General features: G+C 34.7%; 1 protein-coding gene across 1 annotated transcript in view; it reads right to left on the bottom strand.

The window, feature by feature from the left end:
- LOC144433015 (proto-oncogene tyrosine-protein kinase ROS-like) overlaps positions 1–27,257 on the bottom strand; it is a 72,376-nt gene that overhangs the window by 31,492 nt on the left and 13,627 nt on the right. The window contains exons 2-9 of the mRNA XM_078121329.1: positions 22,070–22,129; positions 19,164–19,229; positions 9,210–9,242; positions 8,637–8,697; positions 2,516–2,679; positions 1,619–1,757; positions 1,102–1,401; positions 314–442 (exon numbers count right to left, since the gene is read on the bottom strand). Of these exons, the coding sequence (XP_077977455.1) occupies positions 314–442; positions 1,102–1,401; positions 1,619–1,757; positions 2,516–2,679; positions 8,637–8,697; positions 9,210–9,242; positions 19,164–19,229; positions 22,070–22,129 (952 nt within the window). The remainder of the gene's footprint in view (positions 1–313; positions 443–1,101; positions 1,402–1,618; positions 1,758–2,515; positions 2,680–8,636; positions 8,698–9,209; positions 9,243–19,163; positions 19,230–22,069; positions 22,130–27,257) is intronic.

Below are 27,257 nucleotides of genomic sequence, written 5' to 3'. Positions count from 1 at the left end.
ACTGGCAGATCTCAGCACTACTTAACGATGAGAAACAATAGCTTAGAGAACACAGTCTTACCTTGTAGATGTGAGTCATTAGAGAACACAGCCTTACCTTGTAGATGTGAGTCATTAGAGAACACAGTCTTACCTTGTAGATGTGAGTCAACAGAGAACACAGCCTTACCTTGTAGATGTGAGTCATGAGATGGCCCAGCCTTACCTTGTAGATGTGAATCATTAGAGAACACAGCCTTACCTTGTAGATGTGAGTCATTAGAGAACACAGCCTTACCTTGTAGATGTGAGTCATTAGAGAACACAGCCTTACCTTGTAGATGTGAGTCATCAGGATAGGTATACAACATATCGACCATTGGAAAATCACTCACATCTTGATATGGTACAGTCTGTACAGTGTTTTTATCGGTGAAAAGGAATTCAGCCTGGTCTTCAGGAACTGAAAAAATCACCATACAAGTAATAGTAAAATTATATTCAGAGAGAATTTTTTTATGGCTCATAACTTATTATACACTCATACACACTTACAGACACACAAACATAGATATACATACATACATACATGCATACATACATACATACATACATACATACATTCATACATACATACATACATGTACATACACATACACATACACACAGACAGACAGACTCAGACACAGTAAGACACACGTGTGCACACACAGATACACCCTTAGGGATGCACCATACACAGACACATTTACCTACATCAACACACACACACACACATACACACACACACATACACACACACACACACACACACTCACTCACACACATACACATAGACAAAACATATCACCTAGACACAATCAAGTACAGACATAGACATCACCACACCACAACACAAACACAAACACACCACAGCATAAACATGTATACACACACAAAAACAAACAAACAAACACACACACACATAGACACACACACACACACACATAGACACACACACACACACACACACACACACACAGACAGACAGACAGACAGACAGACAGACAGACAGACAAACACACAAAGATGACTAATACACAGCTCCTACCAATACAAACACACATATCCAACCATACTTACCATCTGGAGCTGCTACTGTAGTGATATTTTCAACAGCAGGAGGACCATGACCAGCTACATTTCCAGCCGACACTTTCACCTCATATAATGTCTCTGCTTTCAACAAAGTGAAGGTGTATGCAAACGTCGTCTCTAACACGTCCTTTATAATCTGTGTATGGTCTTCTGCCAAAATCTCGATCAGGGAAATCTGATAGTTTGTCAAGGGTCCATTAATAAATAACGGTGCTTCCCATGTAATGTAAATAGTAGAGTGACTAGGACTTGATAGTTCTGTGATTGTCGGTGAGCTGGACGGAACTAGAACATGACAAAACATGGACTTGAATACACTTGATGCATGGAAGAGATTAAATGAATGTATGCTTGCAGGTGTATTTGACAGAACGGAAAGAATGAATGGTATAATTACTTGTGTACATGTAAACATGTCATCCTTGTTTATAAACAAAGTAATTTCTTCAACTGATCGCCTGAGGGCAGTTGTGCTAAAAACAAAGTATTTCCTTCAACTTACCACCTGAGGGCAGTGTTGTCATTGGTAGACTTGGTGGTGATTGCAGCGTGTCTTTGGCAGTAATTATCCATATAACTTTGAACAAATAGGTTGTATATGGATGGAGATTGGTTATTTCTACAGTTGTGTCATTTAGAGGCTGAAAAAATGAAAATATGTGGATTTAATAAATGACAACATGCACATAAATTAAGTTTGCGTTGAAATATGAGCATCTCTGAGAAATGAAGTAATTTCACATGACTCTATAGACTGGCATCAGTCCCTTGGGGAGACTTTTTTTTAGTCTCATAACCTTCAAAAGTTTTGAATTTGTTATTCATTTCAAACTTTGTAAAGGACAATATGCTCAACCTCTTCTTTTCTGTTTTTTTTTTTTTTTTTTTTTGGGGGGGGGGGGGGGGGGGCAGTTACTAGTACATGGTAGTCTCCCAAGGGCTATACCGACTGTTTTCACAATCACTCAAGTCAGGTTATCATTTCACACAAAAGAACACAATTGTGTGGGTTTTGATGTTCTATTCAAGGAAAGAATGAAACACACGTGAAGACAGCAGCATGTCTAATAACTGTATAGTTCAAGTTGGTAAAGGAGCATAATTTGTCAGCTATCTTTTTGTATAATAAAGCAGTTGTCAACAATCCCTTTGAGAACGAGTTCAACTTTATCAAAAGTGCTTTTTTTTTATCTTGTTCTTTCTTAAGACCCCTTTTTATTCTTCATTTTTCTTTTTTCATTTGCAATAGAGAGAACACTATATATATACACTAGACTGTAAGACACGTTTTGTCATTCCGCCCTCACTGGTTTCCTCTCACCTGGGTTGGTTGACTGATGTGTGAGGGCGCCCTTTCACGGTGTACCCTACAGACTATGGTATATAATTATACACTTACCTGGTTAGGTTGATAGTAGGTCCAATCACTTACAAGGTCATAATATTTCCATTGTATCAGATACAATATATCAGGGTTTGTTGCTGCAGTCCATTCTAATTGTAAACTAGTATTGGTAAGGGAATCAGCAACCAGTAGTGGTTCCGATGGGTCACCACTGTTAGCTATAAAATGAAAATAAATAATCTTAACCATTCTATTTCACTACCAGAAATATACCTGCTGCATTTCATGGTCAAGGTGAGAGGTCAGAAGCACAATCAACTGACGTGCTATAGCATCAATTGCACATGTAGCCAGTGTTAAGAGTTGAAAACACCCATCACTTTTAAGAAGTCAGACTGTAAGAATACATCTTGTTCACCCCTATCAGACTTTTAAACCAGCGAGTGCTTGCCGGCTAATAACAATAATAATAATAACAATCTTTATTTTATATACTGGATAGTTCTATAAGTCTATAAACACTTGAAAACACTTCTCTCAAGAAGTCCAGTGAGGGCCATTCTCCTCATGGGTTCAGTATTATTATGTTAACACTGGAGCAAACCGGAGTACCAGGGGAAAACCTGTGCTGTTCAAGTATAGTCAAACTGAATGACACTCTTCTTACTTATCGCATGGTAAATTTAATCAAACCCTGACTGGGTTCAAACCCTGACTGCAATGGTAAAAGGCAAGTGATTTAATGACTTGGCCACAGACAACCCTATGTCATATATCTTACAGACTAAGTACCTAAGTATAAAGCTTGGATTATGAGACATATAAATTGTACCACATTCTCACAATAGTGCTATACATCTTATCATTGGAGTCGTATACATCCTCTAGCATCACTTTTTTGCTCAGGACCAATTTTCCTACGTGTATATAATTATGCTAGAAAACTATTTTCGTTGCCAAGAAATGTCATTCTACATCGAACACAGGCCTTTTAAAAGCGACCTGCGTCATGTACAAAGTGTACAATCTCTTGTGTAACAGTTGATAGTCACATGTTTAACACTATACCACAGCTGTTCACATTAATTAATTCACACCATAAAACGTGCTGCAGTCTGGTAACAAACATTCACATATAAATAGCAATACATAAATAATTGTCCGATCATGCGTACTGAAAATTAATTTGACTGATCAACATCATGTATGTTGAATAAATGAAAAGTATTCAATTTTCATGAGTGTGCATACAAATTGCTCACAAACTGCTATGATGGTGTTGTTTTTCATACAAAAATAAATGATGTAACTTTAAGAAAACAGTGATTTTACATTTGAAAATCTTAAAAAACAAGTCACGAAGTATAAACCCAACTTTGACAAAATTATCAACATCACGGATGGCTAGCTATGACCTTTGACCTTATAATGGTACCATAAAGTCAAGGTCACTGGTGGTCAACCTTTTCTTGTGTAAAATTCCTAAACATGATGTAGCACATTGTGACCTAGACTCGTGTACGAAATGTTTCAACAAAAATACCGCCAATGGCGTTGTAGCACAACTGTAGTTTTTAAAAATGTTTATCCATATGCTAGTCTATGTTGCTATGGGCGTGGTCTTGTTGCTAGGAAAATTTACATACATTTTTTGAATGTTTATTCAATTGTCTATTAAACCCTGTTATCTTTGTGAAATACACCACCGTTTGGCTGTTGCTATGGGCGTGGTCATGGTTACTTGGGTATTTGCATACATTTTTTGAATGTTTATTCATCTGTCTTTCTATTCCTGTTGTTATCTTTGCAATATACGTGATTATTTGGCTGTTGTTATGGGCGTGGTCTTGTTGCTATGCAAATTTACATACATTTTTTGGATGTTTATTCAATTATCTATTAAACCCTATTGTTATCTTTGTGAAATACACCACCGTTTGGCTGTTGCTATGGGCGTGGTCATGGTTGCTAGGGTATTTGCATACATTTTTTGAATGTTTACTCACTTGCTTACCAGATGATGTTGTTATTTGACCAAAATATACTGCCATTTGGTTGTTGCTAAAGGGTGTGGTCATGGTTGCTAGGGCCAATTTTGTCAAAATGTTTTTAAGAAAATCTGCAGAATAACAGTTTCAGAAACATCTTGCCAAGTTTCAGACTAATTGACCAAGTACTTTTTGAGATATAAGTTTTTGACCAAAAATGAACATTTTTACACCTAATTTGCATATCACTCATGGAATCATGGTATGCTTAATATTTCTTTGTCCATACATCCCTAGATACATTCCCATTAAATTTCAGCCCAATCTGCTCAGTAGTTTTAGAATTAAAGATTTTTAACCAAAAAGACACATTTTTAGCCCTAATTTGCATATCACTGATGGAATCATCCCGTCATGAACAAATCTTACTTTACACCCCCTTAAGAATGTTCCCACCAAATTTCGCACCAATCTGCCCAGTAGTTTCTGAGTTTAAGTTTTTTGACCAAAAATCACATTTTTTGACCCAAATCACACACCTGTGATGCGATCATTTTGATTTGAACAATTTCCCAACTAGACACCCAAAGTAATGGACCCACCAAATATCGTGGCAATCGGTTCAGCGGTTTTTGACTTTAAGTTGTTTACACACACACACACACACACACATCCACACACACAGACAGACAGACACCGGGCGATCCCTATAGCACTACTGAACAAGTTCAGTTGTGCTAAAAAAATCCCACATCAACACTACATGCTGTCATATCATATGATTTTAATAAGTGGGTCAAAGTTCATGACCTCATTTTTGTTGAGGGCAGTATCAACTATGTATATATATATATTAGAATCTGCCCCTGAAAACAAAACAGCATTATTATTACATTTTGTACAGTCTGGAGCCAATGCCTTTAAATACTACTACTGGACATCTCTTTTCACTGAAACTGAAACTTGTGTAAAACAGGAGAGAGTTGATTGGTTCCCATGTACTGCTCTCTAGGGAAAGATCTAAAGTATATTGAATGAAATCTGTAAAATTCTACATGTTTGTTTTGGCAACTAAAACAATTTTCGGATCCACACTTTGACGACTTTTTTTTTTTTTTGGGCTACACAGTGTTTACCTGCACCTGTATATGTCTCTATCATCATATCTGTCTTTACCACTTCTTACTCATTTTGATCAGACTTCCAAGTGAAACTCATGTTTTCATGTTGATTTATTTTGACAAAATAACTGTTTCAGCTACTATACTAACAAGCTAAATGATATTTTGAGCTGAAATACTTTGGTTGACAGTCATGGGTGATGAAGAGCATTGATGTTGGCTAATATATACAATTAACATAATGTAAAATGTACAAAGTGTACAGCGGAATTCAAAATACTGTTCACCTTCTCCGTTTGATACAACCACACACTGCACCTGCTACAGCAAGATTGAATGAATAAACTTTCTTGCTACATTTTGTCTAAATGAAATGAACTTGACATGCCACTATGCAGACATCAAATACAGACATCAAAACATTGGCACCCACGTGTCTGCGTCTAGTTGCAGTGTTTATCTATTTAAATGGTTTATTTCATTTAGACAAAATGTAGCAATAAATTGTATCAAACAGAGAAGCTAAATGGTATTTTGAAAGGCACTGTAAGTCTTACCAATCTACAAACTGTCACATTACTATGATATGGTCTACCCTTGGGACTACTCTGAATCACCATCAGCTGAATCAGAACTATTGTTCACTTATTTCTGTAGCAGTCTGTGAACTGGTGAAATAGTATATATTATAACCATATGCCTGAGAATCGGGTCTGCGTAATGAAACCACATAGAAAAGTATACTTTCAGGGTGACTGCCTCAATGAACTGGTGAAACCACATGAGACAGTATATAATCTGACTGACTTGGACCGACTGCTCTGTGAACCAGACAAAATGTGTTCTTTTTTCACACTTTCATATTTTAGCAGTTGTTGTAAACATAATCCTACAAAGTCTTTAAGACTTAATGTCTGTAAACAAATGAAAACCACATATACAACACTAAATACTTTCTGGGTGACTGCTCCCTGAACTGGTGAAACCACATATTGTCAACATGGTCTGACTTGGAAGTGTCTGCTCTGTTACGTGAACTAAACATCAAATGGGTTCCTTTTTCACTTTTATATTTTAGCAGTTGTTATAAACACAATGCCACTAAGTCTTTGAGACTTGTCTGTAAACAAAATGAAACCACGTCATAGTATAAAACTAACATATGTACTTTCTGGGTGACTGCTATATTTTTCCAAACAGCTATCTCTATTTTGTCTCTTTGCTGAAAATAATCAAGTTTCATGTTTTCTTACACAAAATGTCACATTCTTAAATTCTTCTTTCCAATCAATGGTTAATTTACTGCCTTTAGACTTATTGGTGCAGCTTGCTGCTCTGTGAACCAGTAAAAATGTGTCCTTTTTTTTTTTTTTACTTTAAACAGCAGTTGTTTTGAATTCCACCTGTGACTCCATGCCAATGAATACATCATTAAAATTGTGATGGTGAGGTCAGGAGGGGTCAACTCTCCCTAATCAGAATGAATTCCCAAATAACAAACCAAAACAGAGAATTTAATCAATAAAAATTGTAAGAATCTAAAGTAACAGCAAATCTAATTGCATGTTTCCATATGCCTCCAGCAAATAGTATCACATTCTCAGAAGATGTAACAAGTTGTAATAACATATAGAGAGGTATGTATGTACGACTAAGTTGTCGGCTTAGCAGGTAGGCTTGTAAGCTGGCTTGTTGAACAGCTCAGGCCTTGTACATTCTGTAGTCCCCCAGGACTTGTTATGTTAACAACATTCCATACAAGTGTACGTGATAGCCCCGCATCGCAATTGTGTACACAATGTATATTCCAAGTGCCAGCGTAAAAAGGCCCATGCTTCAGTCCAAGGTTCTTTATCCTTATTCCTTTGTTTAGGGTAAACTTTGCTACATGTCTGCCCACACTTCATACTTTCCTGTTTCTCACTCAGTACAAAACCTGGCAACTAACACTGATTGGAGGGCAATTTGACACACCTACTATGCAATATTATACATTCGTGGCAAGCAGAGAACTAGAAGTCACATCGTGGTCAAGGAAAAAGAACAGTCAACTCCTACGCTGTTACCGAATTCCATACTCATGGCCATTACTTAGTTCTGACCATGTGTATACCACTGTGTACAGCTGGAATCCCATTATCAACAAGTACCAACACTGCCAACTATGTTAACTTTCAATATTAACTTGGGAGGATGTACATGTAGCTGTTTAGCAACATGAGACTGCATGGGAACCAAGAGTATATAATTAATTACCATGGTCAAAAACACTTTTCACCGCTGCAGGGATCTCTGTCGTAATTTTTTAGGGGAATTAAGTCCATATTGAGCTATACAACACCACTACTTATACTGTTCATTTCAAGTTAGTGTTCACTGACACAACCATGCAGAAACCAATAGAGACTGGATATGCTACATTTTAAGATTAGCAAGATTGAATGAATACAGTTTCTTGCTACATTTTGTCTAAATGAAATGAACTCACCATGCCACTATGCAGATATCAAATACAGACGTCAAAACATTGGTGCCAATGTGTCTGCGTTGCAGTGCATTTAAAATAGTTTATTTCATTTACATGTACACAAACTGTATTAAGAGATTGCAATCTAGCTATCTTAAAGTGCAGAATATACAGGTTGTTTTTTTTAATTTTTTTAATTTTACATACGACAGATACACAACAGATAAGGAAAAAAGCCAAGATAGAGAAAAGCAATAACAGAATCCTACATCTCAAAATATTCTACAGAAACCCTCCACTTTCTAAAATGTAAGTCCCTCCTGTCTTTTTGAAATAGCAATTTTTTCCTTAATCTTAGGTACGTATATTTCAGATATGTCTTGAAAGCTTGAATCTACAGTTTTTTATTGGTTACTACATGGTTGTATAAAACAGAGCCAGTGAACACCAAAATGAAACAGGCTGTAAAATGTAGGAAGCATGTATTAAAGTTCAAAGCACAAGACAGGGAACACATTGTTTTAGAAAGAAACATACAGAGTGAACTAAAAAATAAATATTCAGTTGCTATCTTGGTAAAATTGTACAACTTTACTTACCTATAACTTGCTGTACGAAGAGATCATTTGCATAATTACATCCGTGATTACAATTCTGAATCTGTGAAATGGAAATTGTTGAATTGACAAAATTAGGAACCGAAAACAACACTTAGTTCATGAGACATGTTATACAATATACAAAAAGCAATTAAATGAAAATTCCTCAAACAAATTTAATACAGATGAGCTCTATATGGACTTCAAAGTGACCATACGGATGAGGATTTGGTATTTATTTTGGGGATTTTGAATTTTATAAAACAATTTTATCATGGCTTCCTATACATGTATTTAAAAAATCAAACATTGATAAAGTCTGCCTTTGTAACTTAATACACTAAAATGCTAAAAAAAAAATAAGTAAACAAGTTTGTTACTGTACATACGTGTACAATAACGCACATTTTACACATGTATCAGTCTTTTGCATTCAATTGAGGTACAAACAAGGACTTGACATATGTTGTTTCACATTGATTTTTCAAGTACAAATGTTTGACGCCATGATAAAATTGATTTATGATATTATTTTAAATTAATTTGAAACACTCAAAGTATGTAACTACTTACTTTTGATACACTATCTAGATCTTCTGTTTCATTCTGTTGGGGAGTGAAAAAAAAAGTAATGAAACTATTAATCATATTAGAATTAAACCAAAAATGTTGTCATAGTAAGATATTCAAAATGATTTAGAATTATAATATTCACTTTACAGTATAAAGTATAGATTATGCCTGCGCAACCCAAGTTGTACAAATTCAAACAGAAAATACAGGAGTTTTACCCTGGTCATTTTACATGTACATGTAAATTATTGACTTTGTGGTGCTGGTGTAAACATCCAAAATCATTCTTGACTTATTTTCCCAATAGGGAACTTGCAAACCCGCCATGTTGAATGTTGCATCATGGGAAATGTGATAATAAATACTAATCAAATAGTATTATAAACAATAATGTTACATTGTATTTAACCACAAATAATCAATTCATAGTTACCCTGATCATTGTGGGAGGTTTATTTTATCAGTAGCTCCAGATTAGGTATTACGATAACCGCAAATAATCCCATAATCCTTTGCATCTGAGCATGCTCAGTTTGGATTGCAAGTTCCCAATTGTTAATAAATTATGATCACACTGGTATAATTATATTATTCCCCAATATCTGCCCTTTCATTCAATCAGAAAAATGGTCAAGAGCTAAGGGTTTCACTTCTTCTTGTCTTGGACTCGGTGTGACAAGGTCCCTTACAAGTTATATCGTTTGTACATTTCTTGGCTCTGAACAAATAAATAAAAATACTGTGAAATAACATATCATTACTACGATCATTTTGCCCTAATTCAGCCAAGAAGAAAAATACAAACAACGCAAGTTGTTTTTACCTGTTTTCTTCAACTTGTAAGTTGTAGTTCTTTGTTTACAAACAAATACCCCCTCACTCCATAGAGAGGGGATTAAGGGGACCTTGTCACTACAAGTCGAAGATGAGAAGTGTGCTCTCTATTAACCTAATTTGACGTGCCACTGATGCACACAATTCTAGTGAAGAATCAAAATTTGTGTTCCCCTATCTCTTACTATGTGGTAACTCACAAAAAATATGCGTGTTTTCTCTCATTTTGACTCACAACAACATTTAGCTATCACTAGAGGGCACACTGAAGACAAGTATTGGCAGTGATAAACCATTATGTTACAAGTTAATGCACACGTTTTTTCTAACACAGACAAGAAAAGTTTTTGCAAATAAATTACATCTACATAAGTGTTAAATAAAGTTACATCAAGGCCATACAATTATCAATGGTGTATTGTGGCAATTTTATTTTGTAATCTTATCTCTGTACTAAGATTATTAAGTTTTACTACAAACGATAGCCATAGATGTGTTCAAATATTAGCAATAAATTATAAACATTTTTGTTGTTTTCATGTATTGCTACGATTTTGAGACATAGCCGTCATGGGAAAATACTTCCACTGTTCTTCTCTGGCACTTCCACTTTCTATGACTCATTCCCAAGTGTCTGCAACCCGGCTTTTTTCAAGCCAGAACCCTAAATTTGACTTGACATTACTACGGATCATCTGTTCTGCTACTGTGTGACACGTACACTTTACATGTACATGTATGTATGATTGTGTATGCTACAACTGTAGACATTTAACACTGTCAGATTATTAACTAATGGAATGTTTTCATCAAGGCAAGTATTAGCGCCGGTCATATGACCTGTATTTCAAGTACCTAGGCTGGAATGTCTTCAGTTATTTTGGGGGTTTGCGAAGGCTGCATATAAACCATCAAAAGTGACACTTTGGAAACAGGACAAAGTTTAGCAGATGGACTGAAGAACATAAACATTGGCACTGGCAGTTTAGAAACAAACAGCCGAGAGTTGGGTGCATGGACGACTGAAAATAAATTATCAAAATTGATGGTATTGCAACAAGGTAGATGTTGGGTTAATAGCCTGGAATTCATGCTGATGGGATTTTAAATTTTTGGCTTTCTCCACTGATGGGATTACAATGATGGGTTTGGACTTGCTTTTCTAATCTATAAATTAAAGCAATTATTATTTTTGAAATTAGAAACTGATGGTATCTATATGGTTACACAAATCTCAAGAGTAAAGCAAGTAATTCATGTTGTAATGCTATTAAGAACCAGTAGAGTAATACAGACACATGTACATTGTATAACATTACAAGTCAACAATATGAAAATGATAAACATACTGATTATCTGATAGAGTCTATTTTATCTCTAGATGTACTGTAAATTCTTACATTTATAAACAAATGCACTGAGGTCTCCATAGAATTAATGGGGAACACCAAGCCAGTAAAATACATGTAGAGACATTTTCATACAACATGGGTTCTGGAGAATCATATAATGATTTTACATCCCCTATGCAATGATTTACAATTTCAGAGAAACATCAACTTGATCTTGTGTCTTTAGAGGGCATCTTTGCTATATAGTATGAGCTATTGCATCAGCGGAGATAGTAACAATACATAATATATTAATATTATTCAAAGGTTGAAAATAAAATATAAAAAATAATGGCGATCTGGAACATTTTGACTACGAGCAATGCAGAACCAGTGATGTAGACACAGATTGTCTTGACATAGACCAATCAGGGTACATGAATATTATCCATATCTTCTGTTCAATGACAATATCTTAATTTGCTTGTGCAGTGTATAATACTGTAGTAACATGATGAATGTACAAGATGTCCCTACAAGTCACCTTAAGTTAACACATCAATATTGACACATTGACATCTATGCGTTCAGCTGTTGTAATAAACTACTCCAACAGATGGAGTCAAGAATTCCTAGGGCCATATGGTACACAGATGACCTTGTCCCTGGCAGCAAAGGTCACCATAAAATTTATTTCATACAGTCAGAAAGTTTATATCTGATTTGCATGATTTGTTCCCGTGTGTTGTGTTCATTTCTAAATATTTGTTCGTTTCGTGTTCATTTCTATATATTTGTTCGTTTCGTTATTCCAATTTTAAATTTGTTAGTCGGAGGAATTTCATTATATTTAATATATACTTTACAGATAATTGTATTTTAAGTTTAAACTTTTTTTAGAAAATATGAATTTCTGATAAATTCAGATGGATCGTAGTTCAACACTAGACTGTAAACAATGTCATCAAAATGGTGAAAGAAAAAACAAACAAACAAACAAACAAACAAACAAACAAACAAACAAACAACTACAGGCCTTTAAGAATTTGAAAGAATTCCATGTCACGACCTTTGACCCAACTGTAATAATTCCTCACAAACAAAATGTATCTTATATGACATTAAGCATAAAGTTTGAAATAGTTGTCAATATTTATAACATGTTATATATATACTATTGACTTTTGGATGTTACATTGAAAGCAAGGGATGACGGGTGATACCAATGTCTCATTTAGAGTTACAAGTACTGAAGTACTTTGGTATACATTTCTGATGTCAAATGTGACAGGTTCAAGTGATAGGGGTACATTGTACATGGTAAATGTGTTCAATCTTTGCTATAATCACTGAAGTCGTCATGTTTCTATGCACGTACGTAGTAAAAGGCATACAGACACATACCTGAACTACCCAACCTTTCCTTGATGAGTTTTAGATAAATATTTCATTACAAAATGGTTTCCTGTTTGTCCAGCTTTTGTTTCAACCTTAAACCCCCAAAGTTAGAATCTCATATAGTCTTGGATTACTCACAGTCTGTGCTTGATGAGGGATCTTATCAGTGGAGCCATAAGAATTAGATAGCTAAGGATGGTTTGTTTAGTTCAGCCTGTTCAGGGCTAACTTCTTTAATAGAAGCTCATTGCCAGACAACTACTTTTCTCATTCAAATTTCAATCCCTGCTTATAGTTAGATATATGTATTTAATGTTCATGGATTCAATCCCAGGTTTTCACATTACTAAATTTAATCTTATCAGTAGAGCTGTAAGTATTACATGCAGGCCTGGACTATTCTTTTGTTCTGGACCAACTCCTTTTTTTATACATCTCTGATGACTGTTTTTTAGACCTAAATTTTAATCCTAATCTAAACTAGGCCTTTATATTTAAACCCCAAAGTTTGAATCCTATGGTCTTGGATTATTACTATCTTATCAGTGGAGTCATAAGAATCATAAGAATTGAATCATTCTGTTGCTGCTTTTTCTAGAGCTCTGTCGTCAGACACACAGGGACACACAGACACACAGACACACAGACACACATGCACACACACACACACACACACACACACACACACACACAATTCAACCCTTCTTTGACATTAGCCTATAATGAAGACATTACACAGTGTACTTCCATCACATCTTGATAACACATCATGTATTGTGTATCACAGTCTCAGGATGTGATGGTTCAAAGTTGAAATATTAAAGATCCCTCATAAAAAACAGTCAAACTGGCTACTACAGTTCCCACCTAAAATTTAGGTAAAAATCTGTTTTCTACTTTTCAAATTTCAGCATTTACTTTATAAGCCTGGACTGGACAAAAGTTTGTTGTTATTTTAAATCTGCTGATTCTCTGATAAAATAACAAAATCTTAAGCATCCTTTAAAACACACACACACACACACACACACACACACACACATGTACATTGTACACAAAGACAACATTTGGCGAGTCAAGTTTTATGTGAAAACTTGAGACATTTATTTTTTGCTAGTTAGGTAGAATTACACAGGCTGCATGCACACAGTATGATGATAGTAAGTTATGATGTGTAAAGTTTTGCCCTACTGACAATTTAAGATCAAAGGTCAAAGGTCAGGCTGTGACCTCAGCTTTTAAAGTTTAATGACATACTTTCACTTTTACAAAGTTTTAGCCTGCAGACTTGGCGATCAATCGTAGTCTAGTGCTATCTTGCATTGAATCTCAAGATTTCTCTTAAATACTGGTGTGGTGGTCTAGTGTTACCCAACATTGAATCTCAAAATCTCTCTTTACAGGTCGTTACCACCTAATATGAATCCAGACTATAGTTTATGCATGACAATATTCTTTGTTCCAATATTTCTGGGCCAAACAGTACTTTCAAGCCAGATAGCCAAGTTTCTGCACTATTTCACATGTATGATGTCTAGCATGTAACAAAGTGATGAAGTGATGATGAACAAGTGACATACCAGTATACATGTCATGTATAACGTTGTGACCTCTGATTCCCACGAGCATGGTTACGATAAAATTACCCTTCGATAATTGTAAAATGATAACTTGATAAGGCTAATATACAGTCCACAAATTTTCATAGTCCACTAGGAAGTCACATCTCAGACTATTCTATCATTACAAAATGTATATCTGTCTGTATTGATCCCAAAGACTTCTTATAAAGGTGGAGAGAAAAAATAAATAATTGAATGTGTTTCCGATAACATGGCCTCAGAAAATAGGGTAGGTAGGTCAGGATTTTATCTTAATTTATTTTACATGTATCTTTAATAATTGTTTTTATGTTTTTTTGAAAAATATGGCTTTGACTCAAAAATAAACAAAATGTGAAGTAAGAATACCCTTTTTGTGATAGTTTGATGATTTGAGTTGATCGCTGAGGAAAGAAACAGACGTGCACGAAGGTCAAGAAGACACACAATTTCTTATCTTTTTTGGGTTTTTTTGTAAAAAAATGTTTACTATCGGAGGTTATCAGAAACACAGTTTTTTTTGGCCTAATTAACAAGTACATGTACAGCAAAGCAAGCTGTATAGAAAATTGTCAGGGTTTCTTAATTTTCATATTTCAGCTTCTCAGCTATCTTTAAAAAATGCATTTTTTGTTCACCTTGGCAGTGCTGTACACAATTCTACTAAATCAAAATAAATACTATCATATTACACTTGGCATTTTACAAATGTATTGTATGCTGGTAATTAGAATTCAAATTTATAGTCAGTTTGATGCTACTTTTGGTAAACATTTTTATCTGACATCAACTTTAACAAAACAAAATTTGTTATTAAAATTTCAGTTGTACATTTACTTTTGATGATTCATTTAAGAACTGATGTATTTGTTATGTTGGTTGGACACTAGTAGCAGTAATACTACTAGTAGAGGTGCTTGACACCTGTTAGTCCATTCCCTGTGATAGGCTATCATTTTTGTGTGTATATTTTTAATGTTTTGTTTGTCACTAGTGTTTTGGGTATATATGTATGTTTTTTCTGTCCTGTTGTAGTCTATTGTACATGTTACTTTAATATTTAGTATTGTGTAATTTTGACTTGCCTGTAATGATTTGTAGTAAATCCAAAAATAAATAAATAAAAGCTGGCATATGGTAGGAAAACTACACTTTCTCTATTGATAAATAATTGTGCATGTATTAAAGGCTGCAAACTCTGCAAATACCAAAATACCAACTCTATGTACAGAATGTAAGAATGTCAACAATAAAGTTATGGGATCTGAAAGAATTCACATGATCTGAAAGAATTCATACATGTACCTGTTTATTTCTCCTATACAGTTTAGTATGTAGACATTGTTGTAAATCTTAACTATAAAACTGAACACTCATACTGAAGTGAAGGAGGTTAGAATTCCACTAAAATACTGTCAGTGAATATACAACCAGTGACATGCAAGCATTTACGAGCAGAATTTGTTACGAATAGGGAAAGTAAATAAACTGTGCAACACTTTTTGCAAAAGAATGTTGGAACTTCAGAGCTTTGTATTTCCTTTCATGGTTTGAAAAGAACAGTCTTCTACTAGTTCTAGCCTCTATAGGTGGACATGAAATGCCAGGGGAACTTGAAATTTGTTTGTGAAATTAAACAATTATGTAAAAAGGTTATAAACCTGTTATCAAACCATTTACCAGTCTGTGTACTTCCAACATGCATGTAGCATGCCAAGTGGTATTAATCCAATTCAGTTATTTATTTTACTTTCCCTGTTTGTAATAAGTTCAGTTTGTAAATGCTTGCCTGTCACTGGTTGTAGATTACAATGTAGTAAAGTAATAACAAGTTGGGTAACAACTAACACTGTTGTATCTAATCTTTATGCATGTTTATAGAAAGCTATCAATGTATATAAATACATGACTTTAACCCAGAGACTTGGCTATACCTCAGTAGTTGGCTTGAATTAAAAGTCAAATGGCAGAACATAGTCATGTATACTGTCAAGCCTGCATGTCTAGTCAAACAGTCTTGTACATTGCCTAGAGTCAAGAACACTTGACCCAAAACATGTTCAACAATATATGTTTAGACTCTCTTACCAGTCCTCAGGAGCATTGCTAAAAGAACTATTTTGTATGTACTGATATCTACCGCATAATTATTATACATACTGGACTATCCTTGTACTGTGGGCCCTCATTGACTACATTGCCAGGGCTCATTTGTTGACTGTGGTACTACAATGTCTGGCATCACATAAACATGAAGCATTGCAGTAACACATCGACAAATGATTAGCCCTTTGTGTAGTCAATGAGGACCCACAGTAAAAAAGATATTTGAGTACAATTATTATGCGGTAGATATCAATACGTACAAAATAGTCCTTTTAATAAAAACAGTCCCATTCATTCCATTGACGCAATCATGATGATGTTACTTTTTCAATGCACAAAGTTTTGACCAGGGCAATTATTAATACATCCTCTTTGTCTTTTTAAAATTTGTGGTTGAACAAGTTTACAGAAATGTGTTTTTAAGTTCAAATGATTAATTAATATCTCTAAAGTGAAAAAAACTGCAAAGTGCATGACATTGTACATGATATGAAGATGTACATGTACTTCGTGATTTTTTCAGGGATATTACAAATTACACTTTGAGGATTAAACAAAAAATACAACTGAGAAACTCTATTTGAATAGATGTCCTAATAACAAAACTAACTACAATGTAGCATATTCATCTGGGAGAAGAACTAGACCATGACAACTGATTTAAAACACTTGAGATAATGCTATACACATAACTACAAAACGTTGCATACAAATGTACATAGAAGTGAAATTCATTAACTTTAGACCAAACTTTTGTACAGATGAGCTGTCATTATATTTTTGAATTGGAGTTACAATGTACATACATCAATTTAATCTACTTCAAGGCGTACAAACTCCTGTTAGATATTTTCCAACACTGTCATCTTGAAAACCAAGGCTAAAGTTGATATCCAATATCTGAAAGCAGACTCTACAGTCTTTACCAAACCGCCTACACCAAGAATGCTAAAAATGCTGACTTGATCAAAACAGGTAATGAACTTTAATAAAAAACACACAACTATCATATTTCACTTTGGAACTTTTTTGACAGGAAGTGTAACGTCATTCAGACCATATGTGAAGTGGTGGTTACAGTTTAGGAGAGAAAATACAGGTCATATGTACTGACTGCATAGCTGGACCATGTTTTGTAGTGGAGTACAGAAATAACGAGGTCACAAATTTATATGATGTTTGGTAAAGCTCCCTGTTTGAATCCCACATTTTCACATTAGTGCTAATTTATCATCGGAGTCATAGGATTATTCTTTTGTTCAGGAACAACAACACTTTCTCTACAACCAGCGACAGGCTAGCATTTACAAGCACAATTTGTTACAAACACGGAAATTAAACATCATAACTGGATTAATAACACTTAGCATGTAGCATGTTGAAAATACAAAGACATGTATCGATCCTTGATAAAGAACAGTTTTATGGCCTCTTTACATGTATGTGAAATGCCAGGAGAACTTGAAATTCATCTGTGAATGTGAGCTATTACTAATAACTTGTAAAGAGACCAAAAGAGTGCTATATAACAGAATGGAATGTAATAGTTGTTTTTTGTACATACAACATGCTGTGCAAAGTGTTCTTAATCCAATTCATTTGTTTACTTTCCCTGTTTGTAACTGAGTTCTGCTTGTAAATGCTCAGTTGCCTGTCGATGGTTGTATAACTCTACCACACAACCGTTTTGGGTCTTTCAGACTGACAATTCACATGAGTTCACAGATAAAATCAATCATAAAATATATCACCACAGTATAAAGACTGTCCGATTAATTTAAGTATTTCTGTGATGAAAACTTGTGAACAATAACTTAAGGTTGATGTCGGATTAGGATTAAAACTGAGGTGAAGAAAGTAGCTGTTTGGCAGAATTATACAAAAATTTGGGTCCAAAACTAAAGAATGATGGTATCTATTCTTAATAAACGTGTTCATTGGGTTAGTAAAACATACTTATAATACAACGTTCTTGTACCATGTCCACGATCAAGGGTTCTTATTACTTACAAGTAACGTTTTGCCTGTTCAGGTCGTTTGCCGAGTAACCGTAAAGCTAGCAAACGCCTGTTGACCTAAACAGGCAAAACGAACTACGTTACTCGTAAATAAAAAGATCCCTTGGTCGTGGTACAAGAACATACTATTACAATAGTCCTATCGAATTCTTGTGACTGCACTGATAAGATATTAAACACTGGTACAAGAAACTGAAGAATCTGAATCACAGACATTTAAAAATTAATAGACAATTTGATATTGTTCGCCAATATTTTACTTCTTTTAGCCATAATGACTAAGTCCACACTATAGGTTATAAGTTGTTTCTGGCTGAATGAAGAAAAATATTGGGGGAATAATATAATTATACCTTCTCAAGAAAAAGGTATTAAAAATCAGGAAAAATAATGGTGATTTGAAATGTTTTGACTCATATTTCGCCCACCACAAAACCAGTCATGTACATACAGGTTGTAGTGATGTAGAATGACCACAATTAATATAATCCATATTTTCTGTTCAAAGGCGATAACTTGGCTTGTACATGGTATAACTATAAGTGTATTAATTCCACTCATGAAACTTTGATCCAGTAGAAATATCGGTCAAACAACCACGGTATGGATTTTTTATTCTTGGTCTAGAAATATTAAAGAATTTTCAAAATGAAAAGATATACTTACACATGCTGTCCTACAACTTGAACTGTCCAATGTTGCATTCTGATATAATGTACAACCATATTTACACTGTAAATAACAACATGTAAACAAAAAATTGTCAATAAACAAATACAGTATAAAAATAACGTCATATAAACACATACTTATTGAAAATGTCAACTTGAAATTAGCCAGTACAGGGGAGTTGTTCAATAGAATGAGCTTCTCCAGTACCGTACATGTACCTGGAGAAACAATGGTAGTGGTAATTTGTGTAAGTAAAAGAATCCTACAATATAATGTCATGCATGTACAGCATGGGGATGGTATGGGATAAATACATGTGACAACTGTTTACAGCAAATAATCAAGGCTTTATCTTGTCCTTTCGAAAAATATAAAATAGGTCAAGACAATTCCTAAAAGAAGAACAGGTTTATAGTTTTTTTCAAATTAACAACTTAGATAAACATTCAAGTATTATTAGTCCAACTACAGTACAAGACTGTACTGCTAGATGTTGTAAACAGAAACAGAACTTGAGGAAATTGGTAGGTTTGAAAATAAAAACAAAATCTGGTTTCTCAAAAGTCTTACAATGTACTACACATTTTTTTTTTTGGAAATCAACAATTGATATAATTATAGACACAAAAATATTATTTATTCTTCACTGTTGTACTACAAGTGACGTCTTTAAGAGTACAAAGAGAAATTCTGTTTTCAAACCTTTAGTTATAGGTTACAAATTCCATCTCTAATTGTTGGAATGTTTTAAGCAAATCTTTTTTGTATTTCCTTACACTTGACTTGTTCATAACCCAACAACACATGTTAGGATGTTGATATTACAAGTACTCTAAGGGCAATCGCACAATGTCACAAGCTCAACAAGCGAACTTTGTTCATTTAAGGGGGCAGGGGGTCAGACTGATCTGGCATCAGTGCTGTTGCCGAACTTCATTTTCACACACTTCTAACCAAATTTCAAAAGCTTTCACACCTCCTATGACAAAAGCTTCAGTATTTACTGCTGAGATGTTGATAAGTTGATAAAAAAAATTTTACTTCTAATGTGAGATACAGTGTTGGGTTTTATGGTAGTATTTTGATGTGTTTTGCCATCATCTCAGTAAACAGATTCATATGGCTGGAAAGTCATGTTTACCATCATGTTTTTACATTGCATAGATTGTAGTGGTGTGTGTGACTACTACAGTTCTCATCATGGTTTACATCACATATAAACATGTGATTCACACTTGTGAACATTCGTTTAGGGGGATCGAGGGAGGGGGTTTGTCCTAAATGAACAACGATGTTTGTTTATTGAGCTTGTGCGATATGGTGTGATCCTCACTAATATGTTTACTGTATTTGTATTACATGTACATTGTACTACAAAGTGATACATTCAAATGTTCCCCACAGGGTTCATCAATTGTTGCCATGATGTCTGACTTTATGTATCCGGACTACCACTACAAACATGTACGTCCCTCCCAGCTTCTACTAGAAATAGATAATTGACGACATCAAAAATTGACATGTTTGTAGTTTTGGCAGTAGCCAGCATGTCAAGCACGCAAAGTCAGTTTCTGATTACTGTCTGTCCGGCGTTATTGAGACAACATCGACACTAAATACCACCACAATTACCAAACGTTAATTGTCAAACGGCTATATGCAGGAAGGCCACACATACAGACCACGTCAACGGATTCATTTAATAAATTCAAACGACACCCAACAAATACAGGCACTTTATTGTTGTCACTTGGGTGGCATTAGGACAATATCATCGATGGAAAACAGTTACATTTTTGAAATTTTATTGATGTTTTGTGATTTTGCAGACACTTTGAATTATCTTATTAAAAGATATAACTTATCTCTGTAAATGACAAAACTGAAATGTGTTATCAGACATTACTTTATCAATTGTCAATTTTAGTTGTTTTCATACATGTACTAAAATAATATTTGTCGAATTTGAAAACAGTTTTTTACATCACAGCACAGGATAGTACAATGCAATACACTTGAGTTCAGTACATGCACAGTATACAAATATACTGTATGACACCAGGACAGTTAGTACTATATCATATGCTACAGTTCTGTTCAGTATATATGTACACATTGTGAGGTGAAGGTCAGCGCAGTGCAATACTATGATACAGGACAGTGTAACACAGTAGAGTACACTACAGTACAGTTGTGCTGAGTGGTGCAGTATGGAACAGTACATACATATGGTGCTGTGTGGTATTGTACAGTACAGTACAGTACAATACGGTACTGTGTACAGTATAGTACAGTGCTGTGTGGTACAAATTACAATGCAGTACAGTGCTGTGATGGTATGGTACAGTGTGGGGCGGGCGGTACAATGCAGTACTGTACAGTATTACTGGCATCACTCAGTACGATAGTTAGTAAATGGTTGCAATTATATCATATTTTGTTATAGATGAGCATAATCACCCAAATGCATACTTGCCCAGAAAGTGCTAAGTCAGCTGTTTTTCGTATCTGCTGTTGAAATAATTTCACTTTAAGAGTATCTCTCCATACTGACCAGAGGTCCAAAGTATATACCCTGAATTATAACACTCTATACTTGTACTTTCAGCTTATCAGAGTATCTTCAATTTTAATTCAATATTTTCAATGTTTTTCAAACTCAACTCCCACCCTTATTTATTGGTTTATATGATTTAAATGTACAGTGTGTTAAATTCCAGGGTGAAGGGTTATTAGGAAGTATGGCAATGTTTACTGTACATGATTAGAACTTCACGGACAGATCTACACAGAGCAGTTGGGGTATGTGCAGATGTTTAACTGTAAGGTCATTTTTGTATGTGGGTGTACGATAAGATATGATTTGAGAAACAATTCAAATTGGTGTTACGTAAACTTACTTTGTCTATTTTACATACTGCTCCACAGGCAAAGTCTCTGTCTATTTCATTAGAAGCACTCTGGAAAGAAAGAAAAAACAGAACAAACTCTTTTTAATAAATTAACATCAATTGGATCATTTTCTATTTGTTCTCAGAGTCTGTGTTCTATAGATTCATTCTAACTAAAATATGTCAATTTTAACACTTTCCACAAACAAAAGCATGGAAAATAACATCAATTAATAATTATAATATATATTCACATACATGTAAGTAATTTTATCTTCTTTCTGTCAAGTACAAATTATATGAAGAAACACTTGCAACACACACACACACACACACACACACACACACACACACACAGACACAGACAAACAGACAGACACACCCAGGCACATATACACAGACACAGACACACACAGACACACACACACACACACACACACATACATACATACACATGTACATAGCAATTTAGCATATACATGTAGTGTGGTGTCAGTTTTCTTGTATGTTGGGGGATCGACATGTACAGAGAAGAATTAGAACACCTGGTAAAACTGGCTTTATTTTCAATACACTGAACATCAACAATGTATTATGTTATACCATGGATGTATTAGTACCATTTTGTTAAACAGCCTGGTAAGGTATGTGACTGGGGAACCAGGTAGATCTCACCAAATTTACAAATTACTGTCCTTTGCATAAAAAACGAGGTATGCAGAGCTGAACAGCATACAAAATTATGTACAATATGCCACTGTAGTATACACTATTGACAGTACTGTACATAAACTGACCAAATCACACATACTTACTATATATACAATGGTTTCATTACCAAGTTTACTTAACCACTTTATATAAATAAACTATGCCAGACATTTCAGTGGAAACCTGTTTAATTAAAACATCTTGTTGTTTGTGTTTGCTATTTTAAACTCTACTTCAACTTGAGTCTTCCTATCATTTTCACACCTCAACCCTACCCCCCTTTTTTTGAAAAATATTTCATAACAAATCTCTTTTCCTGTTTTATACAAGCTATCTACATGTAAATCCTACCTAGTCTAGCTGCTAGACCTTGGATCTTCTTCTGATACAATGTGACAAGTGACCAAAGGTCGCTTTTGAGGGTGGAACCCCTGCACATAGCGAACTTCATTTGCTTATCGTATCAGAAGGAAGCCTGAATGTCTAGCAGCAAGACTACATACCCTGCATGGTACTTTGGTACTGACCACAGGGACATGTATTATTATTTAGATTGCTATTTTCCTTTAGGAAATTATCAAATGATCGAATCCTGCAAATGTATCAATATACACTGTATACTATAAGACAAGTATTTCATAAATGTAGGGAAAATATTTAAATGAAAACATCATTATATTTACTAGCATGTATAGACAACAATCTAAGAAATACTACACGTTCCTATTCAGGGCTAAAGTTAACTTGGTAGTCATAGTGAGCTACCAATTGGTAGCCCAAGGATGGTGACTAATAGTAATAGTCCTATAGTCCTGAACTGAAAACAGAGTTAAGTTCCTCTATTGGAAATATATGTGTTATAAAATACTCTTATGTCTGTAAATCTTCCATCCTTAAAATCATCACATAATCAATGGTAGCCTGAGTGGGCTACCAGCTGCAAATTATGGTAGTCCCATGACAAGAATTGATAGTCTGTGGTGTAGACACAGGACTACTGCTAATTTCAAGCCCTGCTATTGTGACTAGTTCTATACAAATATATAATTGTATACTAGGTACATCTTTTATCATACCTCAATGTGTGTTTTCAAATATGCAATGTACACGTAACTGAACATAAATTTAAATAAAATGAAATGAAACAAACTTAACATTTTATGAGTGAAATGGTAAGGTGATTATATCAATCATATATGTAACAGAAAATAGATGAAATATTTGGGATATCTCGTCAATTGTTTCATGAAGAGTTCACAACAAAGCTTGGTGGACATCAATTGAAAGGTTAACAAACTCCATAACATGTTTTCTTTCTTCTACTTCAAAAAAACACACAAAAAAAACATAACATATTTATTCAGGGATAGCTAAAATAAGTACCGCACTGTTCCAAGTATTTGAAACACTTTTTTCCACTGATGGCCTCAAGTCTGACAAAACTGTGCAGTAATTATGAAAGTTTTTTGATAAGATACACTTCAAATTGTACAAAAATAGTTGCACAAGCAGCCAATGAAAAGTAGACTACCTACCTGATGTAGGCCTGACTAGGACTAATGCTATTTTCACTATCCTAATAGCCATTTTGATTTTTTGAATTGAAGTTTCTGTTTATCCAAAGGTACATGTAGGTAGGCTAATGAAAGATAATCAAAATGTAGCTACAATTGTACATTCCTAGTGGTTTCAGAATTACTTTATTTCTGTCATATTTACACTATTATTATGGTGATTAAAATTCAAGTATCATTTGACACAAAAATCATTACCCTTTTTTTTTGTCTTTTAAAAAAAAAATTTTGTGCTGGGAATTCATTACATTATACTTTATACCTATCATTCTCATTTATATAACTGGAAAATAAACACTGACACTTTACAATTTGTCCTTTTGAAAACACTTCAATTTTCCAAGAAGTTTTACATCACTGTGTTAATGACTTTCAATTTTCCAGAAGTGTTTTACATTTACGATTTAGTTAGAAATTATACAGGATGGAGGAAGAGTGGTTAGAACTATGAATTGAACTGCTTTGCTTTCCACCTTTCACTTCCTCCTCTGTCCATTTGTCTGTCTCAAATACAATCATTATGTCTTCGTCAACATTTCTCAAAGTACGAACACCATTATTTCAGTGTACCAAAAAAGGTTGTCATGGTGGGTACATGATAAATAGATGTATGATTAGCCATACACAGAGTCACTGTCTGGCCCAAGTCTATCAATGCATATGCAGGGTGTATCCAACACCTCTGGGGCACAAACACACCACTTTCTCTCTCAAATCTGCATTATTTACTTAACTACTGTCTGAATAAACTATGATCTCAGCAATTGTGTTGTTTTTACATGAAGCCCAAGTCTCACTGACCATGGTGCCTGTGTTCACAGAAAACAAGCTGTCAAGACAATTTGGTCTACTTTTAGAAGAAAAATTTCATAGGATTGATTTCAGAAAATATGAGACCTCCATGAACTTTTTTGTATTTTTTGAAATGATACATCACACTTTGCAAATTGCTTATCTTAACTAAGCGGTGACAGTACAATAGTAGACAGCCAGTGAAAAGTTACAAAATTTCTTTGCTGGTTATGTTTTTTTTCTAAAGGGCACATTTTTATATATAAATTTTCGTATTTGAATTTTTCCATATACAGATACAGAACATTGTCACGAATGAAATTATACAGTCATGCTAGTTGAAATGAACCTCTGAAATGAAATTGAGACTACCTACTACACAGGTCAATTATCTCCAAGTGCATTGTGTGTATACAACAACAAACACATTGTCATGCAACCACCTACCTTTTACTTGAATGATATTGTTAGAAGTGTTGTGTAATGTTCATTTAATTGTAAATTCAACCAGAATGTGGCTAGTGTGTACAATTCAAAGACTGACACTGATGTAACGTACAATGTGATGCTCCTGTTTAGAAGAGACGGCAATTAGAGTTGGGACTACATATTATACACTTTGCCATCAGTGATTCTGCACGATTTACAACGATTATAACATGGACACAACACATTACTTTGCTTTTAAATTATTGACTCTACATTCATGTACAAATGTGTAATATCATGTTTATAAAAGTGAAGTAAAATATATATTCTACAATGTATTTTTTCAAATTTCTAAATTTTAATTGAAAAAGTCATCCAGAAAGTCATTTCACAGTGAAAGAGATAATGATCGAAGAAGTCAGTAGAACAAGTATTGTCAAGTTTGTAAATTGTAAAAATAGCAATGGGAAAGGGGTGGGGTGGGGTGGGGTGGGGTGGGGTGGGGTAGGGGTATTTGTTTTGGTATTAAAACTACAAGTTTGGAAAACATGATTTTGCATTCATTTTATCTTGCCAGCACCCCCCCCCCCCCACACACACACAATTAAGTACACATGTATGTGACATACGAAGTTGCCCAGTATCGTCACCAAGCATGGAACTTTTGACTCATATTATAAAATGACTATGTACATGTGTACACGTAAATTGTACATATGATATACATTACTGTTACATTTGTACGTGTACATGAGGCAGTTTACGTGTACATGAGGCAATTTTTAGAGGAAAGCATTTGTTTTAATATAGTCCCATACTTTGAAATTCAATCTACATTGTACAGAAATATGACCATATAGTCTTCCTGTTCTGAAGTCAATGTATTGCATAAAAGACTTCCTAAAGTAGTATGAATGGAAGCTATAATTGTAAATGTCTGCCAATTGTCTACAAAAATTCACAAAACAATTTCCTATTTCCTGTACTCCTACTGCTCTGCTCTGCTATATCATTTACTTTTATACTAAAGTGATACCAACTACTGTCTGGACAACAATCACGTAATAAGATGTAGTCTGTACAACCACCAAGTATTGCCTGGACCACCATGGACTACTGTCTGGACAATAATCTGGTAGTCTGGACAACCACCAAGTACAAGTTGAACTACTCTCTGGACAACTGTTAACTACTGTCTGAATGACAGCTACTTACTGTCTGGACAACCACTATACACTAGCTTTCTGGACAACCACTATACACTCTGTCTGGACAACCACTATACACTAGCTTTCTGGACAACCACTATACACTCTGTCTGGACAACCACTATACACTAGCTTTCTGGACAACCACTATACACTCTGTCTGGACAACCACTATACACTAGCTTTCTGGACAACCACTATACACTCTGTCTGGACAACCACTATACACTAGCTTTCTGGACAACCACTATACACTCTGTCTGGACAACCACTATACATGTACACTGTCTGGACAACCACTATACACTCACTATCTGGACAACCACTATACACTAACTTGACAACCACTATACACTGTCTGGACAACCACTATATACTCACTGTCTGGACAACCACTATACACTCACTGTCTGGACAACCACTATACACTCACTGTCTGGACAACCACTATACACTCACTGTCTGGACAACCACTATACACTC

This window comes from Glandiceps talaboti, chromosome 3 (assembly GCF_964340395.1).
Source record: "Glandiceps talaboti chromosome 3, keGlaTala1.1, whole genome shotgun sequence".
NCBI classification, from domain to species: domain Eukaryota; kingdom Metazoa; phylum Hemichordata; class Enteropneusta; family Spengelidae; genus Glandiceps; species Glandiceps talaboti.
This window is presented reverse-complemented; position numbering and strand designations above follow the sequence as displayed.